The following is a 26,906-nucleotide window of genomic DNA, read 5'->3' as shown; positions in this document are numbered from 1 at the left end:
CTTCTTAAATGGTCCTGGCTGCTGTGCTCTGTGTCCCTCAGTTGGATTCTGTGAGGCATGCTCAGGCAAGCTTCAAAGTTGCGACATGGTGAGCACATTGTCAGGGTTCAAAAAGGGGCTGGAGACATGGATGGCCGGCCAGGCGGTGGGGCAGGGGCGGGGGGGCTGAGCAGTGAGAGCTGGTGTGGTGGGTCTTTCCGGGGCTGAGTGAGAATTGGCCACTACCTGTGGGGTCTTAGCCACTCCCTGGACCCAGAGGCAGTTTCTGAAGAACTTCCCTGTAGGGGTGCAACTGTGCAGAGCATTTGGCTTGTGTATGGAAAGAACCTTGGCGTGATCCCAAACTCAGAAGCCCGGTTTCTACAAGTTCTATTCATAGCATTTAACATTAAGGTGTAAGATCCATTTGGAGTTATTTTGTGGAGGTTGTGGAAGGCATCTCATGTGCTGGGTAGCAATCCAATATCAAGCTGTAGTGTAAGAGTAGAATTGATGATGTAAAGAATTTGCTAAAGTTTAGGAGATAGCAAGGCACACCAAGTAGAATTTAGCTGAGAGAGGACTGCCTGCAAAACACCCCACGTGTAAGTAGTAAGCTAACCAGGCCTGTTAGAGATTAGGATGCTAGGATACACAAGTTTGTTCACCAGGATTATCCAGAAATATGGCACCAGAACCTGATTTGCAACCAGCCACTAGGCCCCTCTCCATATCAAAGAGCAGGCCTCTAACAAGCTGATCAATGGGGCATTACAGGATCACAATCAACAGTAAGGCCTGGTGTGCAATAAAGGTTTAGTTTTCTTCTTGAGAAAAGCATAGTTCTGCCACATGGGCAAGATGACACCCGGTGACAACCATTAGAAAAGGTAAAACAAGGGGTTGGGGATTTAGCTCAGTGGTAGAGCGCTTGCCTAGCAAGCGCAAGTCCCTGGGTTCGATCCCCAGCTCCAAGAAAAAAAAAAAAAAAAGAAAAAAAAAAGAAAAAAGAGAAGAAAAGCTAAAACAACAACAAAACACTGTTTTATTGAGTGCTGGCCTGATCAAGCTAAGCTATCCCTCCTTTTCCTGAGATCCCCATGTTTGAGCTCCTTCTGACACTCAGGGACATGCTTGGCAGAGCCAGTGAGCATCTAGGGCCTAGTCCTTGGGAGCTTTCCCTGGGTCACTGGGTATAGAGATAAAACAGCTCCCCTAAACCAGGAATATGCTTGGGGCCAGGGCATTTGGGAGAGGCTGCTTAAGATTCTGAGAAAACAACACTTGCTTGTTGTGGTTTGCCCTGAAGTTTCCTGTATTTTGATGCTAATTCCCCTGCCCCAAGGACAGCTGCCTAGTCCCCTCCTCAGAACTCAGGTGACTTCACCAGAACCACCTCCCCATTGAATTTGTAAAGTACAGGTGAGGGGCAGGTACAGGATAGAAGGAGGCCTGTCAATGGATGAGAAGGAATGATGGGCAGGAGAGAAGTTTGAAAGAGGAGGAGGAGACTAGGACAGAAAGGAAGAGGCAGGAGAGAGGAGAGGGGGAGAAGCCATGGCAGGTGATGTTAAGAGTCTGCTCTGTGTATATACAGGTTGTTATCAATGTTCCTAAGGGATGGTTGGTACAGGGCTTTGTATGTTTAAGACGGCAATTATATCTTACCAATTGGATCTAACATTATTGTGTTGTGTGTTCTTTATGTGGGGGTGTGAGTGTAGGAAAGTGTGCGGCTGGGATGTGTTTCTGCCAAGATACCTAGCAGATATCTTGGGGCACTGCTGTGCTGGACCTAGCGGGATAAAAGACCAAAAATAACCTCTTTATTTTTACATTTTTACATCACTTTCCACCTTATGGGGCTATGGTTCCCAAGGCCACTATAGGCTTGTTAAGGAATATTTTTGAAATACACTGAGTTCCTTGTGCAGCACCTTTTGATTAGACTTTTCCTGAGTGTGTCCCATTATATGATGTTTCTGCTAAGTTCGTAGTTTAATCTTTCTGCTGACTTCATAGATGTCTCCCGTTTGGCTCCATTTCCCTTTTCTAAACCATATGCAAGGTGATATTCTTCTTAAGCTTATTTAGCTTAAGACCACTCCACCCCCACCCCAGTTTTTATACTTTCTAGCTTTTCCTTTTCCTATGTTTTTCTTCCTCTGAGACCTTCCACTTAGGACACTGTCACTAACCTACTGTTTTAGGGCACTGGTGTACTTAAGAAACATCCTCGAAATGTTTGCTGTGTAAATGGCCTATATAAGTAGCCAGATTTGTAGCCTCCAGTTTATATATAAATTGTTCAAAACTTAACCTGGAAAAAAAATGGGCTGGGGAGATGGCTCAGCAGTTAAGAGCACTGACTGCTCTTCCAGAGATCCTATTCCCAGCAACCACATGGTGGCTCACAACCATATGTAATGGGATGCTCTCTTCTGAAGTGTCTGAAGAAAACGACAGTGTACTAACATATAAATAAAATAAATAAATCTTAAGAAAGAAAAAAAAAAACTTAACCTGGAACCTGAAGCTAAAACAAACTTAAGGGTGATAGCATACATGGAATGTAAAATTTACCTAGGCTAGATTCTCTTTTAGCATTTTAGACCCAGCTAACTGGATCTGTGCTGGTCTTTGCTACTTTGTGGTTTCTTTTTCCCCACTTTTAATCCCCTCCTCAGCCCCCCTCCCCCAACCCTCGTTTCACCCCCTAACACCAGATAAGAGAGAAACAAGCATGGAGGATAAAAAGATCCTTGAATCTAGTTCCTTGTACTCGACCCAGCAGTGTGAGTCGAACAGTCTCTGCTGGGGGCAGTGAAGATGCAAAGCCAAGAGTTAGATTTGGGGGGACTGCTGGTTAATACAACTGCCTCGAGTTTGTTTTTCATAATTTTTCTGCCCCACAGTGCCATAGAAAGCAAAGCCACAAGTTAACAAACAATTCTCCAAAATATGCACAGAATATCGGTTCTTATCCAGAGGCAGCTCCCTGTTCCTTCCACCAAGATTGATAGAACTTTCAGCCCCTCCAATCATCCCATGCCTCAGCAGGCTGATAAATTTGCCTACAGCCCCTGACCCACTTTGACTGCCTGGGTACATACAAAGAATAGGGTCAGTTGTAAGGCACAAACAAAATAGCCAAGTGTGGGGAGTCGACTTGCCTGAGACCCCAACATTGAGCTAATTAGGACAGACAAAGAACATATGAAAGCTCACCTAATGGACAAGCTCAGTGGGAAAAACCTAAGGTTCTAGCTAAGGTGCGGATACCAATCTAGGGGTCAGCATTGCTCAGTAACAAGGCTTGCCAGGAGCGCTGACACAAATCTGGTGGTCCAGCAGGTTTGCCAAGTGTAGGCTCCTGACCTTTTGTTGGGAGCTAGCTCCATACAGACCTTTGCAAAAGAACCAGCTTCCTGTAGGCCCCTACAGACCCAGGGCTGTGACATTTTGCTGAGAGCCAATTTCCTCCAGACCCACAGATTGTGACCTTCTGCTAGAGCCCAACTTTCTACAAGACCTAGGCCAACATCCCACAGGAATGAGCCAACTATCCTGTTGCAGGATGGGACAGCCAAGGAAGAAAAAAGGTGTAAACAAAGTTCCCGAGGTCACTGTATTGGGTTTATCAAGATGACCAAGATACAAGGAACACATTACTCTGTCCCATCCAACGGGACAGTCAACGAGGGTCCAGCGGGTACCGAGAAGAGAATGGGGGACAAGAGACTTGAAGAAGGATGCTAATAGAAGGGTCTGATCAAGGTGACAATTTTATTTTTGTAAGCTCTGGTTATATACTATAGCAAGGCTGGGGGCGGAGGAACTCTTCAGGGGGCTGGGAGACCTGGATGTATTAGCCTAAGAAGAAGTTGGCTCACACATGTGGGATGTTGTCCTAGGTCTGTAGGAAGATGACTCCCCCACAAAGGTCAGGAGCCTCCATTTGGCAAGCCAGTGCTTAAGCAACACTGACCACCAGATTTGTATCAACCCTTCTGTAAGCTTAGCCAGAATACTGGTTTGTTGTCGCGCCCACCTCGACCGGCAAGGAAGACGCAACACAGTTGGATCCTTCTCAATCAGCCTTTATTGCAGGAACACCTCAATTGATGATACGGGGACCCCAAGGAACAAAGGCACTTGCCTTATATACAAGACAGACTGTGGCTGTAAATTTGTCCACTGGGGATTGGTGGAGTATGAAATACCTATTTAGCATGAATATCACCCTGGCCTTGTAGGTGCTGGGGGTCTGCCAACACATGTGCTGTAAGTGTTTACCACAAACGACCACCGGATTTCAGCACCATCTTTAGCTGCTCCCTACATCTCCCTCTTTTTTGTTTTTTAAAAAATGAACCCATTAGGTGGAGGTAGTGGTCTGAGAGAGGTCAGACATGCCTCACAGATTGCCCAGCTCGGCCATGGCGAACCACTCTTGCAGTTAGGACTGCACCCCAATGGCTAGAGATGACTTATGTACAACACACCGTTCTGGGCTATACGTGTGTGTTTAATATTAGGCGAGAAATAGAGCAGAGGGGCATAGGACCAGCCCGAATGTTCAAACAGGGCAAGGCCACCTCTGTCCATGACTGGTCTAGATCTGGGTGTCATGTCAATACACGTCATTGCTCCTGTCTTAGGTCGTTCCTCTCTAAAAACTCGGCCTTACCCGTCACTGGAAATTAACCCTATCGCCACCGGGCTCCTGGCTTAGGTTGGTCTGAGCCTGAGGAAAGTTGCCCGTCTCTGGATACAATGACTTCACATGACAGTGACAAAATATGATCTAGGGCGAACTCTCAATCTATCAGAGAGGCCAGCCATACACTGGGAGAAGCACTGCTTTCAATGGCCGCCATAGCCTGGTAAACAATCGCTTTGTGTCTGGCATGCTCTCGTTGTAAACGGCAAAAAAGCCATAGACATACTCCACATCCCAAGAGGACAATAGCCCCCCAGGCAAACATGCCAGCCCATTCTTTGAAAAATGAGAAAGCATTGGTGATCCACGAGGTGAAATCCCCAAACATGATGGGTTCCATTCTGGTGTTGTTAAGGACAGCAATCTGCATCAGCAATTGTCTCGATAATTGTTCTGCTTCCATGGACCAGTTTCCTTTCAAATAATTTGAGATTTCTTTGCTCTGTTGAGAATACTGAGAAAAGTTAGCTTGCAATGGAGTAACACATAAGCCTCTAAGAGAGGAAACACAGGACAGCTGCGTCATATGATATAATGCCTCAATTTGTTCTTGAAGCAGATCTATTCGTTGGTTAGCTAATAGAAAGCCAGATGCCAAGTGGGCATTAAATTCTTCTTGTATCTCCAATGCCACTGTGGTTCTTTACACAATCTGATTGATAGTCTCAGCCGTCTGTATTTGATTAGTCATAGGTTTAGTAGCAGCATGGCGATCCGCAGCAGAGCGGCCATGCATATCCAAAATTAAGAAATTTAGAGTAAAAAGAACTAAAGACAACTGTTCTCTTGGTGTTTTGCCATAGGCAATTCCCCCTTTTTGTTTTTGTAAGAGCTCTTTTAAACTACGATGTGTTCTTTCTACAATTCCTTGACCTTGGGGATTGTATGGCAATCCTGTAGTATGTTTCACCTGTATTGTTTGGCAAAATGTCTGAAAAGACTTTGTAGTGTAGGCAGGTCCGTTGTCTGTCTTGAGGCTGTCAGGCTTTCCCCAGGCTGTCCACGCCTCTAAGCAATGACTAATGGCATTACGAGCCTTTTCACCAGTCATCAGAGTGGCATGTATAATGTCAGAACAGGTATCAACAGAAACATGTGTATATTTTAAATTTTTAAATTGAGATATGTGTGTGACATCTATCTGTCAGAGCTTTAATGGAATCAGACCATGAGGGTTAACTCCCACCTGAGGAGGGTGGTGAAACTGAACACAATTCTGGCAACGTAATACTACATCACGAGCTGTAGCTCTAGAGATTTTAAATCTTTGTTGAAGAGTGAAAGCAGGAACATGAAACTTTTGATGAAATTCTCTAGCAAGATCAACTGGAGCTGTATGAAAAATAAATTCTCTGTGAGTATTAGCATCCACCAAAGCGTTATTACTGGCCATGGGACCAGGCAAATTAGTATGAGCTCGAGTATGTTGTATGAAAAACTTATTTTTTCTTGGCCCAAATTAATTTTTGTAATTCTAAAAGAATTTGACATACAGTACTAGTCGACCTAATTGGCCCTGTGATTTCAAGTGAGCGCACAGCATTAACTACATAAGCAGAATCAGAAATTAAATTGAAAGAATCATGAAATCTTTTAAAAACTTCCAACACAATTTTAAATTCTGTAATTTGGGGGTGCCTGGCTCCTAGGATAAGAGTTCTATAAAAATATTATCTCAATTTAGACCTGTTTCTCTATGTTGGCTCATGTCACATATTGTCTAGAATGACTCTATCTAAATTATCAGTTTTATGTCAACTTCTTGTTATAGATGTTATAATTTTTCAACCATATCCAATAACTTAAAGGCCAATAATCTATGACCAAGGCATGGAGAACATATTTATACATTTAAAACCAGTCAGAAACAAAATTGAAGTGGTTAACACATGTGTTTAATATTTAGACCAAGCACCATTTTTGTTTTTCTAGCTGTGATTTTAAAAGAAACACCTTGTCACCTGTTAAGTCTAATAACAAGTCAGGGATTTTTCTAAGAGAAACAGCCATCAGCTCCCATACCAAGAAGCTGAGGAGCTGTTGATGCCTTTAAGATCAGCTCCTGCAGATGTTCCGCCCCCGGGCAGCTTCTCCAGCTGACCTAGGCTCTTTGTTGCAGGTACAGGGCTCCAAAGGCCGATTGAAACTGCTTTTTATTCATTTGTTCTCATTTCAGAAACGAGTTAAGACCAAATCAAGGTGTGAATGACCGGCAGATAAAGTTTTTACCATTTTTTCTTTTGAACATGAAACATAAAACATTTAAACAATGAGAAACAAAAACCACAGACATAAACTGACAGACATGAACAGCTTGGTGCACCAAGGACAGACAATAGACATAGAGGGGAAAAACTAGATGGTGTCCCACAGAAAGGACTCAGATATCCTACCTATGGAACCCAGAACCAGAAATAAACATTTCTCCAATAGGAGCCAGCAGAGAGGCAGGACGTCTCCTACCTTTCTTCTGTTCCCAGGAGAGCTCTGAAAGTTTTTCTCTTTCTCCAAAGCATCTGTGGAGAGTCTGGGAGGACTGTTTTTCCCAAACCCATTCTCTCTCATGTGTAGGGTGTAAACTATCTCTAATCAGGGTCCAAAGACTAAAACATAACTCAAAAAGAATGTATACACAAAAAACACTTTACCATTACCTTGTCTCTTTCTTATTACAAGTTTTACTCATGCTAGCCCAAATCATCGAGGCCTTTTCTAGCCCATCCTACCCCAATATGTCCCTGTTTTTATGGCTCCAGGAGATAAGGGCCAAAAGGTTTTATGGCCCCTGGTTCTTGGAACAGAGCTACTAAATCAGGAGAAGGGTCGGATCTTCAGGTCCTTATTATTTTTATCTCGTCCTGTTGGAGTAAAAGTTAGTCAGAGTTGATGAAGCATCTGTATTTGAAACACATCTGGTTAGGCTTGGGCCTGGAATGTTCTCTGTTTTAACTTTTACCTTTGGCTGTTGGCAGTTTTGTAGTCCGAAGGGCTTCTCTGTCCCCCAACCTTGGAGCATTTTTACCATAGGAGCAGGAACTGGCTGCTGTGGGGATAGGATCAAAGGCACTCTCCATGATAATGTTGACTAACGAGAAAAATAACTTAATGCTGGAGACTGACTCCTCTCTTGGAATAAAACCAACAGATAAGGCAGGCTCCCTTAAAGAGCTTCTCTTAATGAGCACTCTCTTTCTGTAAGCAAATGTTGAAGGTCAGGCCACTAAAGTTAGCAACTGGAATTTTATTTATTTATTTTTTGACCTTGTTCTTTGAGGGATGGATAAATTCCTTTCTTGTTCTTGTTTTCCTTAGAGTCCCCCCCCCCCCACCTCGCTCACAGCCTTTTCAAATCGTTCCTCTTGTAGCATTTCTACTGTAGCCTGTCCCTTTAAGGTTCCTTGTTCCCAAGCAAAATTTAAATCTTTCCCAGCTTTTCTTAGCTGTCCACCGCAAGATTCTCAGAGAGTGAGCCAAGGTGCAATGGCAATCGCACTCACTAAGAAATCTCTCTATAGTGCTTTTTTTTATCTTAAGCCTTTTTCTTTTAAACAGCTCCTGAAGAGCCAGAAAAATTGGGTGAGACTGAGCAGTCTCCATGTTCACTGTAGCAGCTCTGCAGCTAGTTTCACTCCCCCCTACTGTGTGGGCTGGGAGCACAAGCACAGATAAAACACTATGCTTCAAAAATTAAGGTTGGCTATCAACCAACACACCGCCACTAGAGCGGGGTCCATAAAATTAAGTTTCCTTTCACTACACCTGTTCCATAGCCGGAGAGAGGCAGGCTCTGGTTAAACTCCCCCAGTCTCCAGGGGTGAGACAGTATCTGCCAAGAGCCTCAATTTGAGCGATAACAAAAGCTGAGTTGACTCCATAGGTTTTGACTGACTCTGCTAATTGTTTTATTATCTTAAAGTCAACAGGTTCATGATGTCGCTGCCCATTTGCATCCAGAAAACCTGGAAAACTCAATCCTAACTCTTTCCATATTCTGCAAAAAGAAGTACTTCCTGCAGGCTTCACCATTGTTTTACCTTGAAAGTTATACGGTGGTGCAGGAGGTGCTGTTGGCATAATTGCCTTCTTATTTAAGTCCTTGACTTGTTTCTGCATAGCGTGTAAGTGTATGGCCAGTCAGAATGATAAATCTCTTTCTCGTAATGAACTATCTCCTCCTCAAGGTCAGCTAAGTCACTATCACTAAACTCTGAATCACTAGACATCTCCAAGGTCAATGCCTTTAATGAAGGATAAATTTTCTTTATTCCTTGATCTTGATTACTTTTCCCGCCTTTGTCTGCCCTCTCCTTGATCTTTTCTGCCTTTTCTTTTATCTCTTTTTCTCCTTTTCCTTTCTTTCCTTCCTTCAAAACTTTCTCTCCTTCTGACATACTCTCCTGTTGCTCTGTAAGGATTCTCTGACCTGTCCTAAAAGCTCCTTCAAAACGTTTATCTTCTAAGCAGGCACGGACCATACGCCAAAGTGGCTTTGTCCCTGGTTTAAGCTTGCCCACTGTAGTCTCTTTATCCAGATCTTTTCCCAGCTTCTCCCATGCTCTCAAAGTGAGTGACCCTGAGACTATAAACCACGGGGCACAACGGTTACACTCATCAAGAAAACACAACAGAATTTTCTTATCAATTTTAAATCCACGCTGACCAAGAAGCTCCCGAAGAGCTGACAGGAGCGGGGTGGAGTGTGAGCTTCCCATGCTTTTACGACCTTATTTACGATCGATTTACGAGCAAGGCGAGCTGGCGTGTTTATTTACACACGGTCTTGTGGCTCATCATGGACTCTTCCCAACAAATGTATTCGTGCCCTGGATGGTGGCAATTCAGACAGAAGCAACACCACAACACAAAAAGAGTATAAGGCAAAAGTGCTAGTCCAACCCACAAAGGATCAAATGGAAAAGACAACATTACCGTGTTCTACAAACCCCTTTTTGCCTCTAAACCAAGGCTATCATTGTCTCTGCTTCTCCAGAGAACTTTATTGTCCTACCAGGGAAGTTTTACAATCCCTTATCCCGCAGCTTTATCGTCCCAATTTCAGGAACTTTACTGTTCCACTTCTAGGAACTCTATTGTCCCAATTCCGGCAACTAACTGCCCCTACTGGGAACTTACCAACGTCAACCATCCTGAGGCTGAAAAAGTTCTGGATCCAGACGAGAAAAGATTTTCTCGGGTCCCCGTACGGGCCACCAGTTGTCGCGCCCACCTCGACCGGCAAGGAAGACGCAACACCGTTGGATCCTTCTCAATCAGCCTTTATTGCAGGAACACCTCAATTGATGATACGGGGACCCCAAGGAACAAAGGCACTTGCCTTATATACAAGACAGACTGTGGCTGTAAATTTGTCCACTGGGGATTGGTGGAGTATGAAATACCTATTTAGCATGAATATCACCCTGGCCTTGTAGGTGCTGGGGGTCTGCCAACACATGTGCTGTAGGTGTTTACCACAAACGACCACCGGATTTCGGCGCCGTCTTTAGCTGCTCCCTACAGTTTGTTTGTTTTTTTTTCCACTGAGGTTGTCCATTAGATGAAGTTTCATATGTCCTTTGTCCTAATTTGCTAAATGTTGGGGTCTCAGGGAAGTAGGCTCCCCACATTTTTCAACTGTATTTTTTTTGAACATATTTTCTTGTCCTAGCCCAGTAGCAAATATACTTGTCATTTTCCTAGAAGTGGTACTGAGAGCTCTCCATACCTGGGAGAGTAGAAGGTTCTAATAAAATACAAATTTGCCATACTAGGGTTCTGTCTGCCCCTAGGGTGGGGTGGAAGGGCAGAGCTGGGAAGGCTTGTGATGCCTCATGCAATCTCTAATCCTCCAATAGAGGGGCTGCTACCATTCTCTGGGGAGCCTAGCAATCAGGAGGAGCACCAGTGGGGAGGTAGCTTGCAGATTCTTTCCATATTCTCTGATGTAGTTCATCAGAGAGCAGTGAGGGAGATGTGGTAGCCACCAGGAATAACAGGTTGGCTCAGCTATCAGAGTCCAATCTCACTGGACTGATGTGGACTGTGAACCAGACTGTGGTGCTGTTGGTACATGTGCTGTCCTGGGCAGAGGACCTTGTCCTCTGAGCCTCTCTGAGTGTGGGTTCCCTGGGAAGGAGGCTCTGCATCTGGTTATAAGGTGTGTTGATTATAATATCACTGCCCAGTGTGCAGACAAGCATTGCTCTTGGTGTGCAGAAGACAGATTTCAAAACTGAAAATCCAGTTTCTAGAAGTTCTGAAGATTGTATTGCAAATTTATTTTGTGTGATAAATTTTACAAATAGTTTAGAAACTGGTAGGGATGAGGTTATGAGAATCATGCTTTGGCAATACTTGGTTAAAATCCTTTTACCTTTCCACTATCAGCAGTCACAGTGAATGGAGTGATTCAGGGAAATTCAGTTCCAGAGTCCAAAAGGAGTTTCTGAGATGCAGAGGTTTCTCAGGTGTGCAGGGTGGGGTGTAGGTGGGTAGGGCAAATTCTACATCATTACTAAAATCCACATGGCATCATGTGGAAGAAGACATTAAGTTATTCTTCAACCTTCGTTTGTGTGTGGGTTCAGGGGGGCTGGGTTTGTGTGAGATCACACGGGGGCATTGGGAGCCGCAGAGCCATAACCAACCTTTCTTACCACCTCCACACAGAGAGCTCTAGAGTGTGGTGTCAGTAGTGGCTGGAGGGTCAGAAATATAGCAGTTTAGGGGTCAGTTTGAGTCATTTTTGTTGGAGTTGGGAAGTCTGTGTTTTTTTTCCATTTGAATACACATGCAATCATAGGTAATATTGGTCAAGGTCACACATTTCCTGGCTGAGTTTCCTTAGGTCTTTTGATTAAAACTTGACTATAATTTGGGGCTTATGTTCTTGCCTTTTTTTCTCTACATCTCATTTTTTTCACAAATGTGCTAAAACTTTTGATCATTGTAGCTCTTTGTTAAGTACAGACGGAATCTCCATTGTGCCAAAATGTGTACTATTTCTTCATAATCCTGTTGATGATTCTGATGTTGTTTCACATGGCAAATAGCTTTGAAATCAGCTGTCCTGTTATATATTATTAGACGTTTTCTTTAGATTGTCTTGAACTTTTGCTGCAAATTGAACATACCCAACATTCCTTTTTTAACATCACTATAATGGTGTTGTTTACAGTTATATAAATTGGTAAAAGATATTCTACATAATAATTCATTTAGCAAGCTATATAGTACGTGTGTGAAACTGAAACTGATGTGAAATAATGTACAAAGCCATAGAAAGAGGACTTCAGTGTAGACTTTAGTGACACAGAATACATCCTTATTGTCACGTAGACAAGATCTTCATCAGTATGACTTAATTGGGAAAACAAAAAGAGTGAAAATGAAGCATGGTACAGAACTGGACAATGAATCTGGATGTGACACAGGCTTGTGTCTTAGCAGTAAACTCTGATAGCAGTAGGTTGGGATTTTCCATAGATACCTACTAAAACTAGTTAAGACTATGTTCCTATAGTTGATGTAAAATTGTGCATATTTAATATATGTATTCTGATACATGTGTACGTAATACCTACACCCAAGCAACACCATTCAATGGAGTGTTGTATGGGAATCGAGGCTCGTGCCCAGACAGACCACACCTGGCCAGTACGGTTCCACTTGAGAGACTTTCATTGTTGTTGGTGGTGGGGGATGCACAAAGGAGGGGAGGAGACAAAGGAGGAAAAGAGAAAGAAGGGGAGAAGGTCAGGAGGGGTTGGCTTTTTATTTGGGTAGGGACATAACTTCTTGCAGGTAAGGGTAGGAGATGGGCTAGGAGGACACTGGAAATATATGACAACAGATGCACAAGTCCCTGTCACCTGTGGGTGATGTCACTGCCTTTGCTGGGTTTGGAGACAACCTGCAACCATAAAGCCGGTTCCTCATACCAACACTAAGTTCTCATAAAAATGACAGAATTGCCATGGATCCCAGCAGTCTTCTCAGTATAGTTTCCATGCACTTGAAATTAGTTTTAAATTGTACCAGAATTCTCATGTTCCTTGCAGTTGTATTCATGCTAGCCTAAATATGAAAATAACATCAATGCTCATTTGTTGAGGACCAGCTAGGTGCCTCTAGGTGACCTAGGGTGCCTTGGGTTAAAGGAGTGGATAAAGGATTATGCACTGGTAAAGACTCTCACAGTCAGTGCTTTATTGGTCATAAAACAGCATGTAATTATAGCTTAAGCATTATCAACCCATTTCTTTCTCCCATATAATTTTAACCTTTAATGCACTCTTATTATCAGATGGATATGAGAGCTTGAACCATGTTGTCAACATTGTAGGTAGCATTCGAAAATGAAGGGTGACCAAGTCAACTCAGTCAGTCAACAGGGTCTCAAGGGAGAGAGTGAGGAGTGAAAAGAAAAAGACAATTAGACAATATATAGCATGATTCTAGCCAGTGCTGAGGCCGAAGCGGGTTTATTTTCCCAGTCTGGTTTTCTACCATTTTTAGTACAAGCAAATAATAAGGTCAACTCTAGGTCAAGGAACAAACAAGGCACAAAGACCTGTGATCATTGTTTCTAAGGGCTCATTAGTTTGACAAGAGAAAAGGAATGTTACTAGTCCAAATGTAAATATTCTTACCTGAACCTGCTTCCTAAGTCCTAGTCCAAGGTCAAATTCCTGCCAAATTCCTATAGAAGGGCAGAAAACAGAGAATCCAGCTGAAGCAATCTTCTTCAAAGCGTTTTTTTCCTAATGTTTATTTAGAACATTATGTGGAGAAGAGAAAGGAAATATCAAGCTTTCTGTAGCAAGAGTTGTTGTAGATGAGAAGCAAATGTGTTATTATAGTATGCTGTAAAAATGCAGAAAGTGGCTTTATTTGGATGGCATGAGAGCTTTCTGCCAATGAGTCATAGTGCATGAAGAAGTAAAAATGAGGTTAAGAAACAGATTGAAGGGGTAGGGGATTTAGCTCAATGGTAGAGCACTTGCCTAGCAAGCGCAAGGCCCTGGGTTCGGTCCCCAGCTCCGAAAAAATGAAAAGAAAAAAAAAAGATAAAAGAAACAGATTGACTGTTTTGTTTGAATTTAAATAGTAACGATAAATTACAGTTGAGCAAACATGTAAAAGTCTAAGATAACTGACTCGGCTCTTTGTTTTCTCTGCCTTCAGTATCTTATTTTAGATGTAACACTTTCATTTTTGCCTTGGAGAAAGCGTTTAAACATTTAATATTTTTATACATTGGTTTATTTAGGCTTAATGCATAATATAGTTAATGTAGCGATTTTGTGCAACATCTCATTTATTTCTATTTGAATAGTTATTCAAACATCAGTTTTTCTTAAAAACAATTATGAGTATTCCTTTGGAATAAAATGAAAAACATTGTAATTCCACATTCCAAACCAGTGAAAGCTAACACAAGAAAGTGACTGCTTTTGTTTCCTGCATGATATATATTTCACATTGCTGAGAACAAAACTTCTGATTTCACAGATGTAGACTGGGCCCATGATGAGCTTTTCATGAACTCCTGTGTTGCTTAGTATTTGATCACATTGTGAACCCAGAGACTGTCCAATTTACTAGTGGGTGTGGGGGGAGGGGAGCTGTTTCTAACTGGTAGGGCTCAGCCATTACTACACACCTTTGCTATCAAACCATGAAGGTAAACATAGTTTTAGAAGGAAGCACTCATGTTCGTAAGTAATGTATAATTGAGTGGGTGAAAAATGATGGATCAGGGAAAGATCTGACAGAATAGGATATGACCAACTCTCAAGAGAAGAGGGAAAAGAGGCAATATAAGAGGAAGGAGCGGGGTTGGGGATTTAGCTCAGTGGTAGATAACTTGCCTAGCAATCAAAAGGCCCTGGGTTTGGTCCCCAGCCCCTGGGGGTTGGGGGGCAGAGAAAAGAAAGAAGGAAAAGTAAAGAGGAAGCAGCACAGAAGGTAAGAGGAGGAGGCAGTTTTACCTGGAGAATTTTACAGAGACAGGCAGGCTAAAGACAGAAAAAGAGAAAATGAGCAAGAGAATGAGAAGAGAGCAGTTTACTAGAGTTCCCTTGAGGCCAAGCACAGCAATTCAGTCAGAAGTGAAAGATGCAATTTGAATTGGGTAGCATAAAGAGTTTCAGCTAGGAGAGCAGAGTTGACCAGACAGAGTTCAAAAAGAAAAAGAAAGGGTGATTTTATTCAACAGTTAAGTCTCAGATGCCCAAAACACTCAAGTGCCTAACCCTCCTTAGCCACCTCAATGTTTGCCCCCTGCTGAGCCTTGCTGATGCATGGAAGCTTTTGTTCCTAACTAAGGAGTATCTTGATCTTTCTGTTTGGCACCTGGGCAGTAACACCCAGTTCCTGTTTTTTGTTCCAGTTTTTCTTCTGAGGGCATAACCTATTTTTCCACTGTGCTTCCCGGAATTCTCCAACCAGTGAACTTGGGTGTATATTCTGTGAACCTCAGTAAAGCTTTGGCATTTTCTTTGCACAAATGACCCCAGTCTGTGTCTTTTGTTAAATCCACCAGGCCTACGCCCAGACATTCTAGACCTAGATAAGACTGTACAGAAGCTGTAAGCTTCCTTGACTAGGCCTAGATTATCAGAAGGAGGAAGTAAGCCTTCAAGGCATTTTTGACTTTTCTTTCTTTGTTTTCAGGAGCTGGGGACCGAAGCCAGGGCCTTGTGCTTGCTATGCAAGCACTCTACCACTGAGCTAAATCCCCAACCCCCTCTTCAAGGCATTTTTACATTCCTATGTGATAGTCACTGTCTACAAAAATAGAACCAGAACTGTATGTATCACAATCTTGCTGCCCCTATCTTTCCGATTTTGCTTTTCTTTGTTCACTATAGCTTCCCTTCATTGCATTTTCATTTAGGCAATATTGAATTAAGTTTTTAAATGAGGGTAGATTCTCATATAATATATCCTGACCACTGTTGAAAGACCCCCGAAGGGAGCCCCCCGCTCAAGTCTCGGGAGAGACGCGCACCCAGTAGGACACAGACACCGACCTGCTGTAACCACACGAGGAAGATTTATTGTAAGCGAGATGAAACGAGAGCTCAGGCCAGCATGCTGGGGTCGAGACTCATACACCACACAGGGAGTAGAGGAGTTCGACCCCGACCTGAATTTTCACAGAGTTTATAAAGGAAAAAACCACAAACCAGGGGGATCAAGAGGGAGGGAGGAGGGGAATTCCAAAACCATAAACTGCCCATACATTTAGGTCATATGCTAGTCATGTGTAACACTAGGCAACACACCCAGGACTTTGTGACATTGTGATTAGGGGTAGTGACATTTTACAGGGCCATTGGACCATTGTGGCCGGAGGCTATGGGTCATTGTGGCTGTTCCAGGAAACTTTTCATACAAGAATGTTCCGGGAACCATTGTACAGCAAGGGAGGGGTGAAAAGTTCATGTTCTCACAGACCCTACTTCTTCTTTTTGGGTAGCTAGGCGGCTTATTATTAATTTTTAATCCTTCACTGTTTCCCCACCCTACACTCCCAACTACCCCCACTTCTATCCTTTCCCCAAGATCCACCCCCCCCACACACACACCCATTTCCTCTTCAAAAAGTAGCAGACCTAACAGACAAATCAAGATAGAAAAAGACAAGGTGAAAGCCTTCATATTGGACAAGGCAACCTGATAGGAAAAATCTCAAGATCAAGCCAAAGAATCAGAGTTAAACCTGCTTCCACTGTTAGGAGTCACACAAAGACACTAAGCTAACAGCCATAACGTATCAGCAGAGGACCTGGCATAGACCCATGCTGTCTCTATGCTTGCCATTTAGGTTTCTGTAAGGTTCCTAGAAATCCAGTCAGTGTTAGTCATGGGTTCCCTCTCATGTCAAGGGCCTCAAGTTAAACCAAACATTGGTTGGCCACTCAAACAAGTTTGTTACCATCATGCCCCAGCACATCTTAGGAAGGACCAATTGTAGGTGTGTGTGGGTGTTGGGGGTGGAGGGTGGGGTGTGTCAGGGTCAATCTTCAATCGGCCCCTCCTAGTGAGTGACTGGAAGGTGACCACAATGGCTGTGACAAGCAGTTTTTATACTTTCAGAGTTACAGGTTACATTAGCAGGTTTACATTTCACACTTATATGGCATGCCTTTGAGCGCTTATCTGGGACCAGAGGGTCAGGCTACTATCAGTACATTCTGCAGGATTTTCAAGTATGTCCCTGCTTCTCCCAAGAACTGTGGGTGGAGAATGGAACTTGTCCTAGCCTTGGCCCGAGGCGTGAAGCTGGGTCCTGCCCTAATCTTCACCAGAGGCAGTTGATGTAAAGCTGGCAAAAGCCCTTAGGGTCCCCATAACCTATCTACTTTCCACCAGGCCAAGCCTCCTGATAGCTCTTAGGCTTCAGTAAGAACTACTGTCCTTCAACCCATTCTTCAGTTGAGGTACTTTTAGGTTGTTTCTAGGTTCTGGCAAGTGTGAATAAATATGCTATGAACATAGTTGAGCAAATGGCCTTGTGGTAGGGTGGAGCACCTTTTGGATAGATGCCAAGAGCTTTATAGCTGTGATTTGAGATAGATGGATTCTCAGGATTCTGAGGCACCAGGACTCTGAGGAAATGCTCATTTCCATAGTGGCAGTATTAGTTTGCACCCTACAAGCATGGAGAGTTGTTACCCATTCTCCATATCATTACCAACATGACTTGTCACTTGTATTGATCTTAGCCATTCTGACAGGTGCAAGATAGATTCTCAAAGTAGTTTTGATTTGCATTTCCTTGATGGTTGAGATGATAATGATTTCTTTAAGTATTTCTCAGCTTTTTGAGATTCCTCTGTTGAGAATTTTCTGTTTAGATTTATACTCCCCCCTTTTTTTTTAAAGATTTATTTAATGTGAGTGAATTCACTGTACCTGTCTTCAGACAGGCCAAAAGAGGACATCAGATCCCATTACAGATGGTTGTGAACGACCATGTGGTTGCTGGGAATTGAACTCAGGGCCTCTGGAAGAGCAGTCAGTGCTCTTAACCGCTGAGCCATCTCTCCAGCCCCTACACCCCATTTTTTACTTGAATTTTTTGCTTTAGAAAGTCTATTTTCTTGAGGTCTTTATGTATTTTATATATTAGGCCTCTATAAGATATGGATTTGTTTAAAAAACTATTTTCCCATTCCTTAGGCTGCCACTATGTCCAATTGACTGGGATTTTGCCACTTCTAATCTCCTCTATATGTTAATTTTTTTTATTTATTGGCAAAGATGAGAAACAGAATACACAGGATGAGAATTGGCCTGTAATTTCTTTTTTTTTTTTTTTTTTTTTTTTTTTTTGGTTCTTTTTTTCGGAGCTGGGGACCGAACCCAGGGCCTTGCGCTTCCTAGGCAAGCGCTCTACCACTGAGCTAAATCCCCAACCCCGGCCTGTAATTTCTTAAAATTGTTATTACAATCTTGTAGTTCATGTTTAAAACACTTTCTGTCTGTCTTTCTATCTCCTTTTATTTTTGGTACCACTTACGCTGTGTGATTCTATTCATTACAATCTAATTATATTGTTTCTCTGGGAAATGAAAGACCTTCACCTACAATTTTCTCTTCTGAAAATTTACTATGTTATGAGTTTCTTGAGGTTTTGATAGTTTGGGAAACAGTTTTAGTGTCCTCTTCTGAAGGCTTGCCTCTCCTCATTTCTTGGCAAATCTGTGTTTTCCAGTTCTTGCAATCATCAATTTCTGGGTTTTGTTTGGGTGTCTGTGTGTGTGTGTGTGTGTGTGTGTGTGTGTGTGTGTGTGTGTGTGTGTGTGTATGTGTGTGTGTGTGGTTTGTTTGTTTGTTTGTTTTTGCTACGTGAATGATTGATGTCGTTAATACATTTGATTTTAGGTTTTTTAAAATTTCTGATATATTATTGCCTTTTTGTCCTAGATAGCTTCAGTTGTGAACATTTTAGAGCCTACAATCATCTGAGGGGCTCTCACTTGAGGGCATGCCCTCATCGAAATGTCTGGATGCTGTATCAGTGAGAGATTGTGTTGTGATGATTGATGTTGAAAGGCTCTACACTGAGGGTGGCAGGATCCCTGAGCAAGTGGGCCTGGGCTGGGTAAGAGAGCTAGGTAAGTATGAGACAGTGACCAAGCAAGAAACAATATTTGTTCATGGTTTTTGCCTTTTCTTGAAGCTTGGGTTTCTATCCTAAGCTCCCAAACTGATGGCTGTCATGTGACTGGACCAAACAAGTGAACCTGTTTATTTCCTGAGATGCTTTAGGTTAGAGAATTGAATCAAAGTAGGAGAGTAGCAAGTTAGAACAAAAAAAAAGGTTATTTTGTTGCTGGACAGAAACTAGAGAAACTAGAAATGTACTCCTTTGGAGGAAGGTGGTAAATATCAGGGCTTGAGATGGCAAACAGCATAGAAAGCTGTATTCAGAGCTTAATCGGCTGTTGTTGTAGCACCTGAAGACTGGAGTCATGCAAGTAATGCAGTCAAAGTTGAGGTCATAGGATTTCAGTGGAAAATAGACTCCATGAAAAATTTAGCTAGAGGTCATTTATGTGGTATTTTGACTCCAAATCTTTCTTCTTCCACCCATGCTCTGAGAAATTGAGTAAGGCGGAATTAAAAAATAATTAGCTATATTTCTTAGGTGAAAAATTGAGTCTGTTAGATGATTATTACTAGTAACTCATTTTGTACTACAAGAAAAAAACAACAAGTTGAGCAGAAATAAAGGCAAAGTCTGTGGTTTGTAGAGAAAAGCAGCCCTGGGAAGTTACACATGGCAGCCAAATGCTGAGACAGAAGCATGAATTTTCAAAGAGATTATCACTATTAAAGAGAAGATCTTTGCTCAGGATTGGAAGCCTATGAAGGTGAATTAAGGGAAAAAGTCCCTCCTGCTAAGCCTTCAGTTAATGGAAGGGGGAGTTGGCAAAGTCATTCCTAGACCCAGGAAGGAACTTCATATAAAACCTGGTACAACTGGTCCAATGTGGCACCCAAGTTCTGGAAATAAGAAATATGGAAAAATAGGGTTATGGCTTCTTCCCCCGTGGTTTCAGTTCAGCACTGTTCCAGCCATCTATGTTTGGCAGAGTCAGAGCCCCAGTGAGGGAGGACACTGTGAGAGTGCATGGGATGAATCTGAGGATGAAGCCTGAGTTGCATTTGAGACCACAAGATATAGAGATACCCACGTTATGAGACACCTGTCATGGAGAGCTGCATATAGGGAGTTCAAGGATCTAAACTGAGAGATGTATGAGAAGTTGCAGGGATAGGGCCCTCTAAGCCTTTTGGTTCTTTTTTTTTTTTTTTTTTTTTTTTTTTTTTTTCCGGAGCTGGGGACCGAACCCAGGGCCTTGCGCTTCCTAGGTAAGCGCTCTACCACTGAGCTAAATCCCCAGCCCACTCTCTAAGCCTTTTGAAATGGAGGCTCCTTGTGTCTGAGACAGAGCTTCAGGATTTGATGTTTGTCCTGCTGGGTTTCTTGCTTTGTTCCAATCTTCCCTCACTATGTACACATTCCTCTCTACTGGAATGGGAAGGGGTATTCTATGCCTTTGTATGTTGGAAAGATATAACTTGCTTTCTGATTTTACAAGATGTGGCAATCAAGAGTGTCAGAAGTGATTTGGGGCATTTGAAGAGTGTATGGGTTGCAGGCTATTAGGGTCATTGGAAGCTCCTGATTAGCTGCCTGTGAGGGATGGTTTTCCCATAATTGACTTGTTTGGACTTTTCCAGCTCTGGGAAACAGAAACTTAGGCCTAGTTTCCCAACCTGTTGAAAGATCCCACGCAGAGGACTCTTACTCAAGTCTTGGGAAATCGCGGACCCCAGACACAGAGAGACCATTTTGGATGTAATGAGCAAAGGTGAGGTTTATTACGGAGACCTGTTACAGAGATCTCAGGGCCGACACATTTCTCATGCAGGAGACAGAGGTGTCGACCACGAAACTCAAAAGTCAGAGGGTTATATAGAGAAAGCTAGGGGGTTTTGGCATGGTTACATATAATTGGCTCATTCAAACATAGCAGTGAGAACAAAGCAGAAAGAAAGAGTACGTGTTAGAAGTCAGGGGCTTATCAGGGTCTGGAGGACACCTAGTTGAAATATGGCCTTGAGTGAGCTGGGGGGAGATGTCTTCCTGCCAGACGTCCCATGAATCAGTCCCATTAACTCAGGCTGGTTCCTGTATTCCTGTTCCTTATCTTTATGGCTTGCCAGTCTTGCCTGGACAGTGTTTCCTGTGCTCCTTTATCTTTATGGCCTGCTAGTCCTGGCTGCAGGGCTTAGCCCTGGGTCTGTGGCCTTTTGGGGTTTATTCTTTTAATTTTGTATCTCTAAACCTAGAATTCGTATAATTCTCCTTTCACTGTCAGTTTACAACCTGTCGTGGAGGAGTCAGCCTTGCTCTGGCCAACTCAGTTCTCTAAATAGAAGCTGTTGTAGGAGGAACCTTTCCAGATGATTAGTTATTGGGGATGACATTTGAGTGTCTATAGACTCAACCCATTTGCTGTGTGGGGTGTGTGTGTGTGTGTGTGTGTGTGTGTGTGTGTGTGTGTGTGTGTGTATTGTGTACCTGATTAGTCACCTTCCTTCTTATGTTGTCTTGCCTTCAGCAGTATAGACTCTAACCCTAAATCACATAAGATGCAGTTGAAGCAATTGCTATTCAGTGCTAAGGTATTTTGCAAGCCTGGTGTTTTTTATAATTTTAATTTTTTTGTTTTTGAGGACAAAGTTTCTCTATGTAGCCCTGGCTGTCCTGAAAGTAGCTGTTTAGAACATGCAGCCTCAGATGTAAATGGTCCACCTGCCTCTGGCTCCAGAGTCCCAGGATTAAATGTGGGCCAACATGCCCAGCTTTCTCTTTGTTTGTTTCTTGTTTGTTTGTTCGTTTTTATATTATTGGCTGATGGGTTGGACTGTGGGTTTTGGCACATGACAAGCATATGCTGCTGTGTTGATCTTCATCTACGTTATGAATTTTGAAATTTGACAGAGAGCATATTCTGTTTCTCAGGATGGCATGTATTCATGACATTCATACTGCCTGGCTATATTGCCTGAGCTTTCTGAGTCATTGGATTGCAGGTATATGACATTTTTCCTACCTGTTGCGTTTGTGTTGATTTTTTTAAATGAATATGAATATTTTTGCCTGTATTCATGAATATGCACATCATGTATTCCTAATCCCCATAGTAGTCAGAAAATGGCTTCAGAATTCCTGAACTTGGAGTAATCAATAGTTGTGAAGCTCCCTTCTAACTACTGGCAATTGAGGCCAATTATTTTTAAGACCAGCAAGAGCTCTTCATTGCTGAGCCAGCTCCAGTCCTATGTTGCTTGTTTAGGATCAACATTTACATTGCCAATATTTTCAGCTATCTGTTTGTATCTGTTTAAACATTCATCCCCTTTTAGTAAGATCTCATTACTGTTACAGTTTAAACTGGGCCACCTCAAGATTCTGGAAGAAGAATACAGAACTGCAGTGAATGTAATTCTTTGTAGGAACTCTAGTAAAAACCTCTGAGTCCTTTCTATCTTTCTTTTTTTTGTTGTTTTCTTTTTTCTTTTTTTATTTTTAGGAGCTGGGGACTGAACCCAGGGCCTTGCGTTTGCTAGGCAAGTGCTCTACCACTGATCTAAATGCCCAACCCCCTTTCTATCTTTCTTGTTTGTTTGATTGATATTTCATAGGGGAGACGGGGTCTTAATATGTACCTCTGGCTGTCCTGGATAGACCTCAGATATACCTGCCTCTACCTCCTGAGTGCTTGGATTAAAGACATGAGCCTATATACTCAATTGATATATTTTGCAGTTAGTAATTGTTCATACAATGTTTCTGATGTGTGCTCAGTACTGTTTGCCTGCCTCTCCCCCGCCCCCTCTGCAAGGCTATATCCTACTCAAAGAGCAAAGAAATGACAGAGGTGAACCTTATTACTCAGTTTTCTTCTAAGATGATTTGGTAATTACTTTAGAACATCTGGGTCAAGAAATAAGTGGGAAAAAAAAAAGAGAGAAAGAAAGAAGTGGGGGAAGTACCAGAAGCATACATTTACAGTGATATCGGTATCATGGTTTCTGTTGTACTAATGTATGGGATGTTTCAGGATGCATTGACCTATGATGATGTACATGTGAACTTCACTCGAGAAGAATGGGCTTTGCTGGATCCTTCACAGAAGAGTCTCTACAAAGATGTGATGCAGGAGACCTACAGGAACCTCACTGCTATAGGTAAGAGAGTGAATTTTCTTTCAGTTTTTAAAATAAGAAAACAAATGTTCCTTTGTTACTGTTGCTTTTCTGTAATTTCAATTGAGAATAAAGAAGAATGAGGTGAAAAAATCAGGTTCACTGAAGATAGTAACTTAAATGTTGCCTAATTTCCAATAATATATCATACATTTTCTGGTACTGTATTTTAGGTTACAATTGGGAAGACCATAGTATTGAAGAACATTGTCAAAGTTTCAGAAGACATGGAAGGTAATTTTCATGTGTACGTTGCTATGAATATGCCTCTGAAGAAATGTTAGTATGTCCTGGAACTTTTAAAGAAAAGCAACAGTGTAAAAAAAAAAAGCACTTCTTTAAGTGTAGTATTAATTCTCACAAATCCATGTACCTCAATGTCAGGTGTCTGATTTGTTTTTTGCAAGGCCTTCCTCTAAGAAAGAAGACAAAGAAACAATGTCTTAGCCTTACCATTTGAATCATAGCCATATTACAGCTACTCTGTATACCTGCCAATCTGTTTAGTCTCATAACACACACACACACAGAGTAGGTGAAAATTTTATTTTTCTAATAGGCAAATATATCATAGTAAAGCTGATTACTCATAGAGTAACATTGTTAAGTTTTAATGAGAGGGACAGTTTATGAGAGTCAAGAATGTTGTTGAAGAGAAACCTTGATTCTTATACCATATGTCTATGATGAACAAAAAGTCAAACTGTGTGAATGCAATGTGGAAACATTTCATTTGTTATTTTAACAGCTATATCCTGTGTCACAATGGATACAAGCCATGTGAGCACAAGGATAGTGAAAGGAGCAATGTCCCCCCCACCCCCAGAACAATTAAGATATATGTAGCAGTCCACATTTGAGCAGACTCTCTCAGTGTGATACAAGTTTATAATTAGATGGTTTCCCAAGTTCATTGGGATTATATCCATAAAGTCACATAGCAGAAAATCCCTATGAATACTAGGATTGTGGAAATCCCTTTCTGTTTGTCCTGGTTCACTTGGCCGATGTGATATGCTAATGTAGTGTATTTGACAATAAATGACAACATATGAATGTACTCAATGTGGTAAAGTTCTGAGCTCTTCCTTTTCTCTTCAAATATATGAGAAATCTCATAGAGATAGAGGATGGTACAAATGTGAGCCATGTAATAACACTTTTACCAACCCATAGTGAATGGGAAACCATGAGTGTAAACGAAGTGATACAACCTTAAGATGTGATTCTTCTTTACAATTAGACCAAATTATAAAATTAATTTCCACAGGTAAAAAGATTCATTAGTTTAGTGAATGTGGTAAAGCTTTCCCATGTGCCATCTATCTATCTTTGCAGGCATGAAAGATGTCATACTGGAGAGAAACCATCTGAAAATACTCAGTGTGGTAAAGCCTTTGCACAACATAGTCATCTCCAAAGACATAAGAGCACACATACTGGAGAGAAACTCTATGAATGTAAGCCACGTGATAAAGCCTTTACATACGATTCTCAGCTTCAAACTCTTGAAAGGATTCATAGTGGAGAAAAACCCTACAAATCTAATCAATGTGGTAAAGCCTTTGAACGTCGTTGTAATCTTGAAAGGCATAAACTAATACATACTGAAAGAAAATCCTACAAATGCAATCAGTGTGGTAAAGCCTTTGCACGACACAGCCATCTCAAAACGCATGGAATAACACATACTGGAGAGAAACCTTACAAATGTGATCAATGTGGTAAAGCCTTTGCATCTCATAGGTATCTCCAAGTACATAAAAGAATACATACTGGAGAGAAGCCCTATGAATGTGATCAATGTGGTAAAGCCTTTGCATCTCATAGTCATCTCCAAGTTCATAGAATAACACATACTGGAGAGAAACCTTACAAGTGTGATCAATGTGGTAAAGCCTTTGCATCTCATAGTTATCTCCAAGTACATAAAAGAATACATACTGGAGAGAAGCCCTATGTATGTGACCAATGTGGTAAAGCCTTTGCACATCTCAGTCATCTCCAAGTTCATGGAATAACACATACTGGAGAGAAACCTTACAAGTGTGATCAATGTGGTAAAGCCTTTGCATCTCATAGTTATCTCCAAGTACATAAAAGAATACATACTGGAGAGAAGCCCTATGAATGTGATCAATGTGGTAAAGCCTTTGCATCTCATAGGTATCTCCAAGTACATAAAAGAATACATACTGGAGAAAAGCCCTATGTATGTGACCAATGTGGTAAAGACTTTGCACATCTCAGTCATCTCCAATTTCATGGAATAACACATACTGGAGAGAAACCTTACAAGTGTGATCAGTGTGGTAAAGCCTTTGCATCTCATAGTTATCTCCAAGTACATAAAAGAATACATACTGGAGAGAAGCCCTATGTATGTGACCAATGTGGTAAAGCCTTTGCACAACTCAGTCATCTCCAAGTTCATGGAATAACACATACTGGAGAGAAACCTTACAAGTGTGATCAATGTGGTAAAGCCTTTGCATCTCATAGTCATCTCCAAGTACATAAAAGAATACATACTGGAGAGAAGCCCTATGTATGTGATCAGTGTGGTAAAGATTTTGTAGTTCAGAGTGATCTTAAAAGACATAAAAGAACACATACTGGCGAGAAACCTTACAAATGTAATGAATGTGGTAAAGCCTTTGTATGGAATGGTAGTCTCCGAACACATAAAGTAATACATAGTGGAGAGAAACCTTACAAATGTAATGAATGTGGTAAAGCCTTTGCATGTAACACTAGTCTCCGAACACATAAAGCAATACATACTGGAGTGAAACCTTTCAAATGTAAGGACTGTGGTAAAGCCTTTGTAGGTCAGAATTACCTTAAAAAGCATGAAAGAATTCATACTGGAGAGAAACTTTACGAATGTAATGAATGTGGTAAAGCCTTTGTATTTGATTCTAGTCTCCGAAAACATAAAGCAGTACATACTGGAGTGAAACCTTAGGAATGTAAGCAATGTGGTAAAGCCTTTGTAGGTCAGAATAACCTTAAAAGGCATGAAAGAGTTCATACTGGAGAGAAACCTTACGAATGTAATGAATGAATTAAAGCCTTTGTATGTAATGCTAGTCTCCGAAAACATAAAGCAACACATACTAGAGTGAAACCTTATGATTGTAAGCAATTTAGTAAGTTCTTTGCCTCTCATGATCAACTTTGACAATATGAAAGAATTCATACTGGAGAGCAACCTTACAAATGTAGTCAATGTGGTAAAGCCTTTTCACAATCAAGCCACCTCCAACTACATAAAAGAACACAAACATGCTAAAGAGTAACCTTATGAATGTAACCAATGTAGTAAAGCCTTTACTGTGATCTTCAAAGGTATGGTGGTTTAAATATACTTGGCCCATGGCAAGTGGCAGTGTTAGGAGGTATGGCCTTTTTGGAGTAGATGTGGCCTTTGAGGATGTATGTCACTGTGGGGGAGGGTGGGCTTTGAGTCCCCATGCTTAAACTCTACCCAGGGCAGAAGAGTCTTCTGGCTGCCTTCTGATCAAGATGTAGAACTCTCTCCTCCAGCACCATGTCTGCTTGGACACTGACATTCCTTCCACCTTGATAATAGACTGAACCTCTGAATCTGTATACCTCCCCTCCCCCCAATTAAATGTCCTTTCTAAGAGTTGCCTTGGTCATGGTATCTTTTCACAGCATTAAAACCCAAATTAACACAAACAGCATAAAAGATACCACATTAGAGAGAAACTATGAATGTACTGAATATGGTGAAGCCTTTGCACATTTCAATAGTTCTCACTATAACAAAAGTATTCATACTTCCATTCACTAAAACCCTGTGAATGCAGAAAATGACATTCTTGAGAAAAGCCTTATGAATGGGCTCAGTGTGGTAAAGTCTTTGTGAAATCTGCATAAA

The 26,906-nt window shown here is 41.7% G+C and overlaps 1 protein-coding gene across 1 annotated transcript; it reads left to right on the top strand.

Moving 5' to 3' along the window:
- Window positions 1–26,651, top strand: Zfp950l8 (zinc finger protein 950 like 8). The gene is made up of 4 exons (XM_087596945.1): window positions 1–88; window positions 22,855–22,981; window positions 23,173–23,233; window positions 24,338–26,651. Exons 1-4 carry the CDS (start codon window positions 86–88, stop codon window positions 25,965–25,967), a joined length of 1,821 nt encoding a protein of 606 aa, XP_087453071.1. The 5' UTR covers window positions 1–85; the 3' UTR covers window positions 25,968–26,651.
- Window positions 26,652–26,906: the final 255 nt, after the last annotated feature.

The sequence above is a fragment of the Rattus norvegicus genome, chromosome 1, assembly GCF_021556685.1.
Source record: "Rattus norvegicus strain SHRSP/BbbUtx chromosome 1, alternate assembly SHRSP_T2T, whole genome shotgun sequence".
Taxonomy (NCBI): Eukaryota; Metazoa; Chordata; class Mammalia; order Rodentia; family Muridae; genus Rattus; species Rattus norvegicus.
Note: the sequence above shows the minus strand (reverse complement) of the source record. Positions and strands in the feature narration are given on the sequence as shown.

Bases quoted from the DNA above. Each gene is read 5' to 3' on its own strand.
- Zfp950l8 (XM_087596945.1), top strand. The intron at 22,982-23,172 runs GTAAGAGAGTGA...ACTGTATTTTAG, and splicing joins CAGGAACCTCACTGCTATAG to GTTACAATTGGGAAGACCAT. The intron at 23,234-24,337 runs GTAATTTTCATG...CTATCTTTGCAG, and splicing joins AGTTTCAGAAGACATGGAAG to GCATGAAAGATGTCATACTG.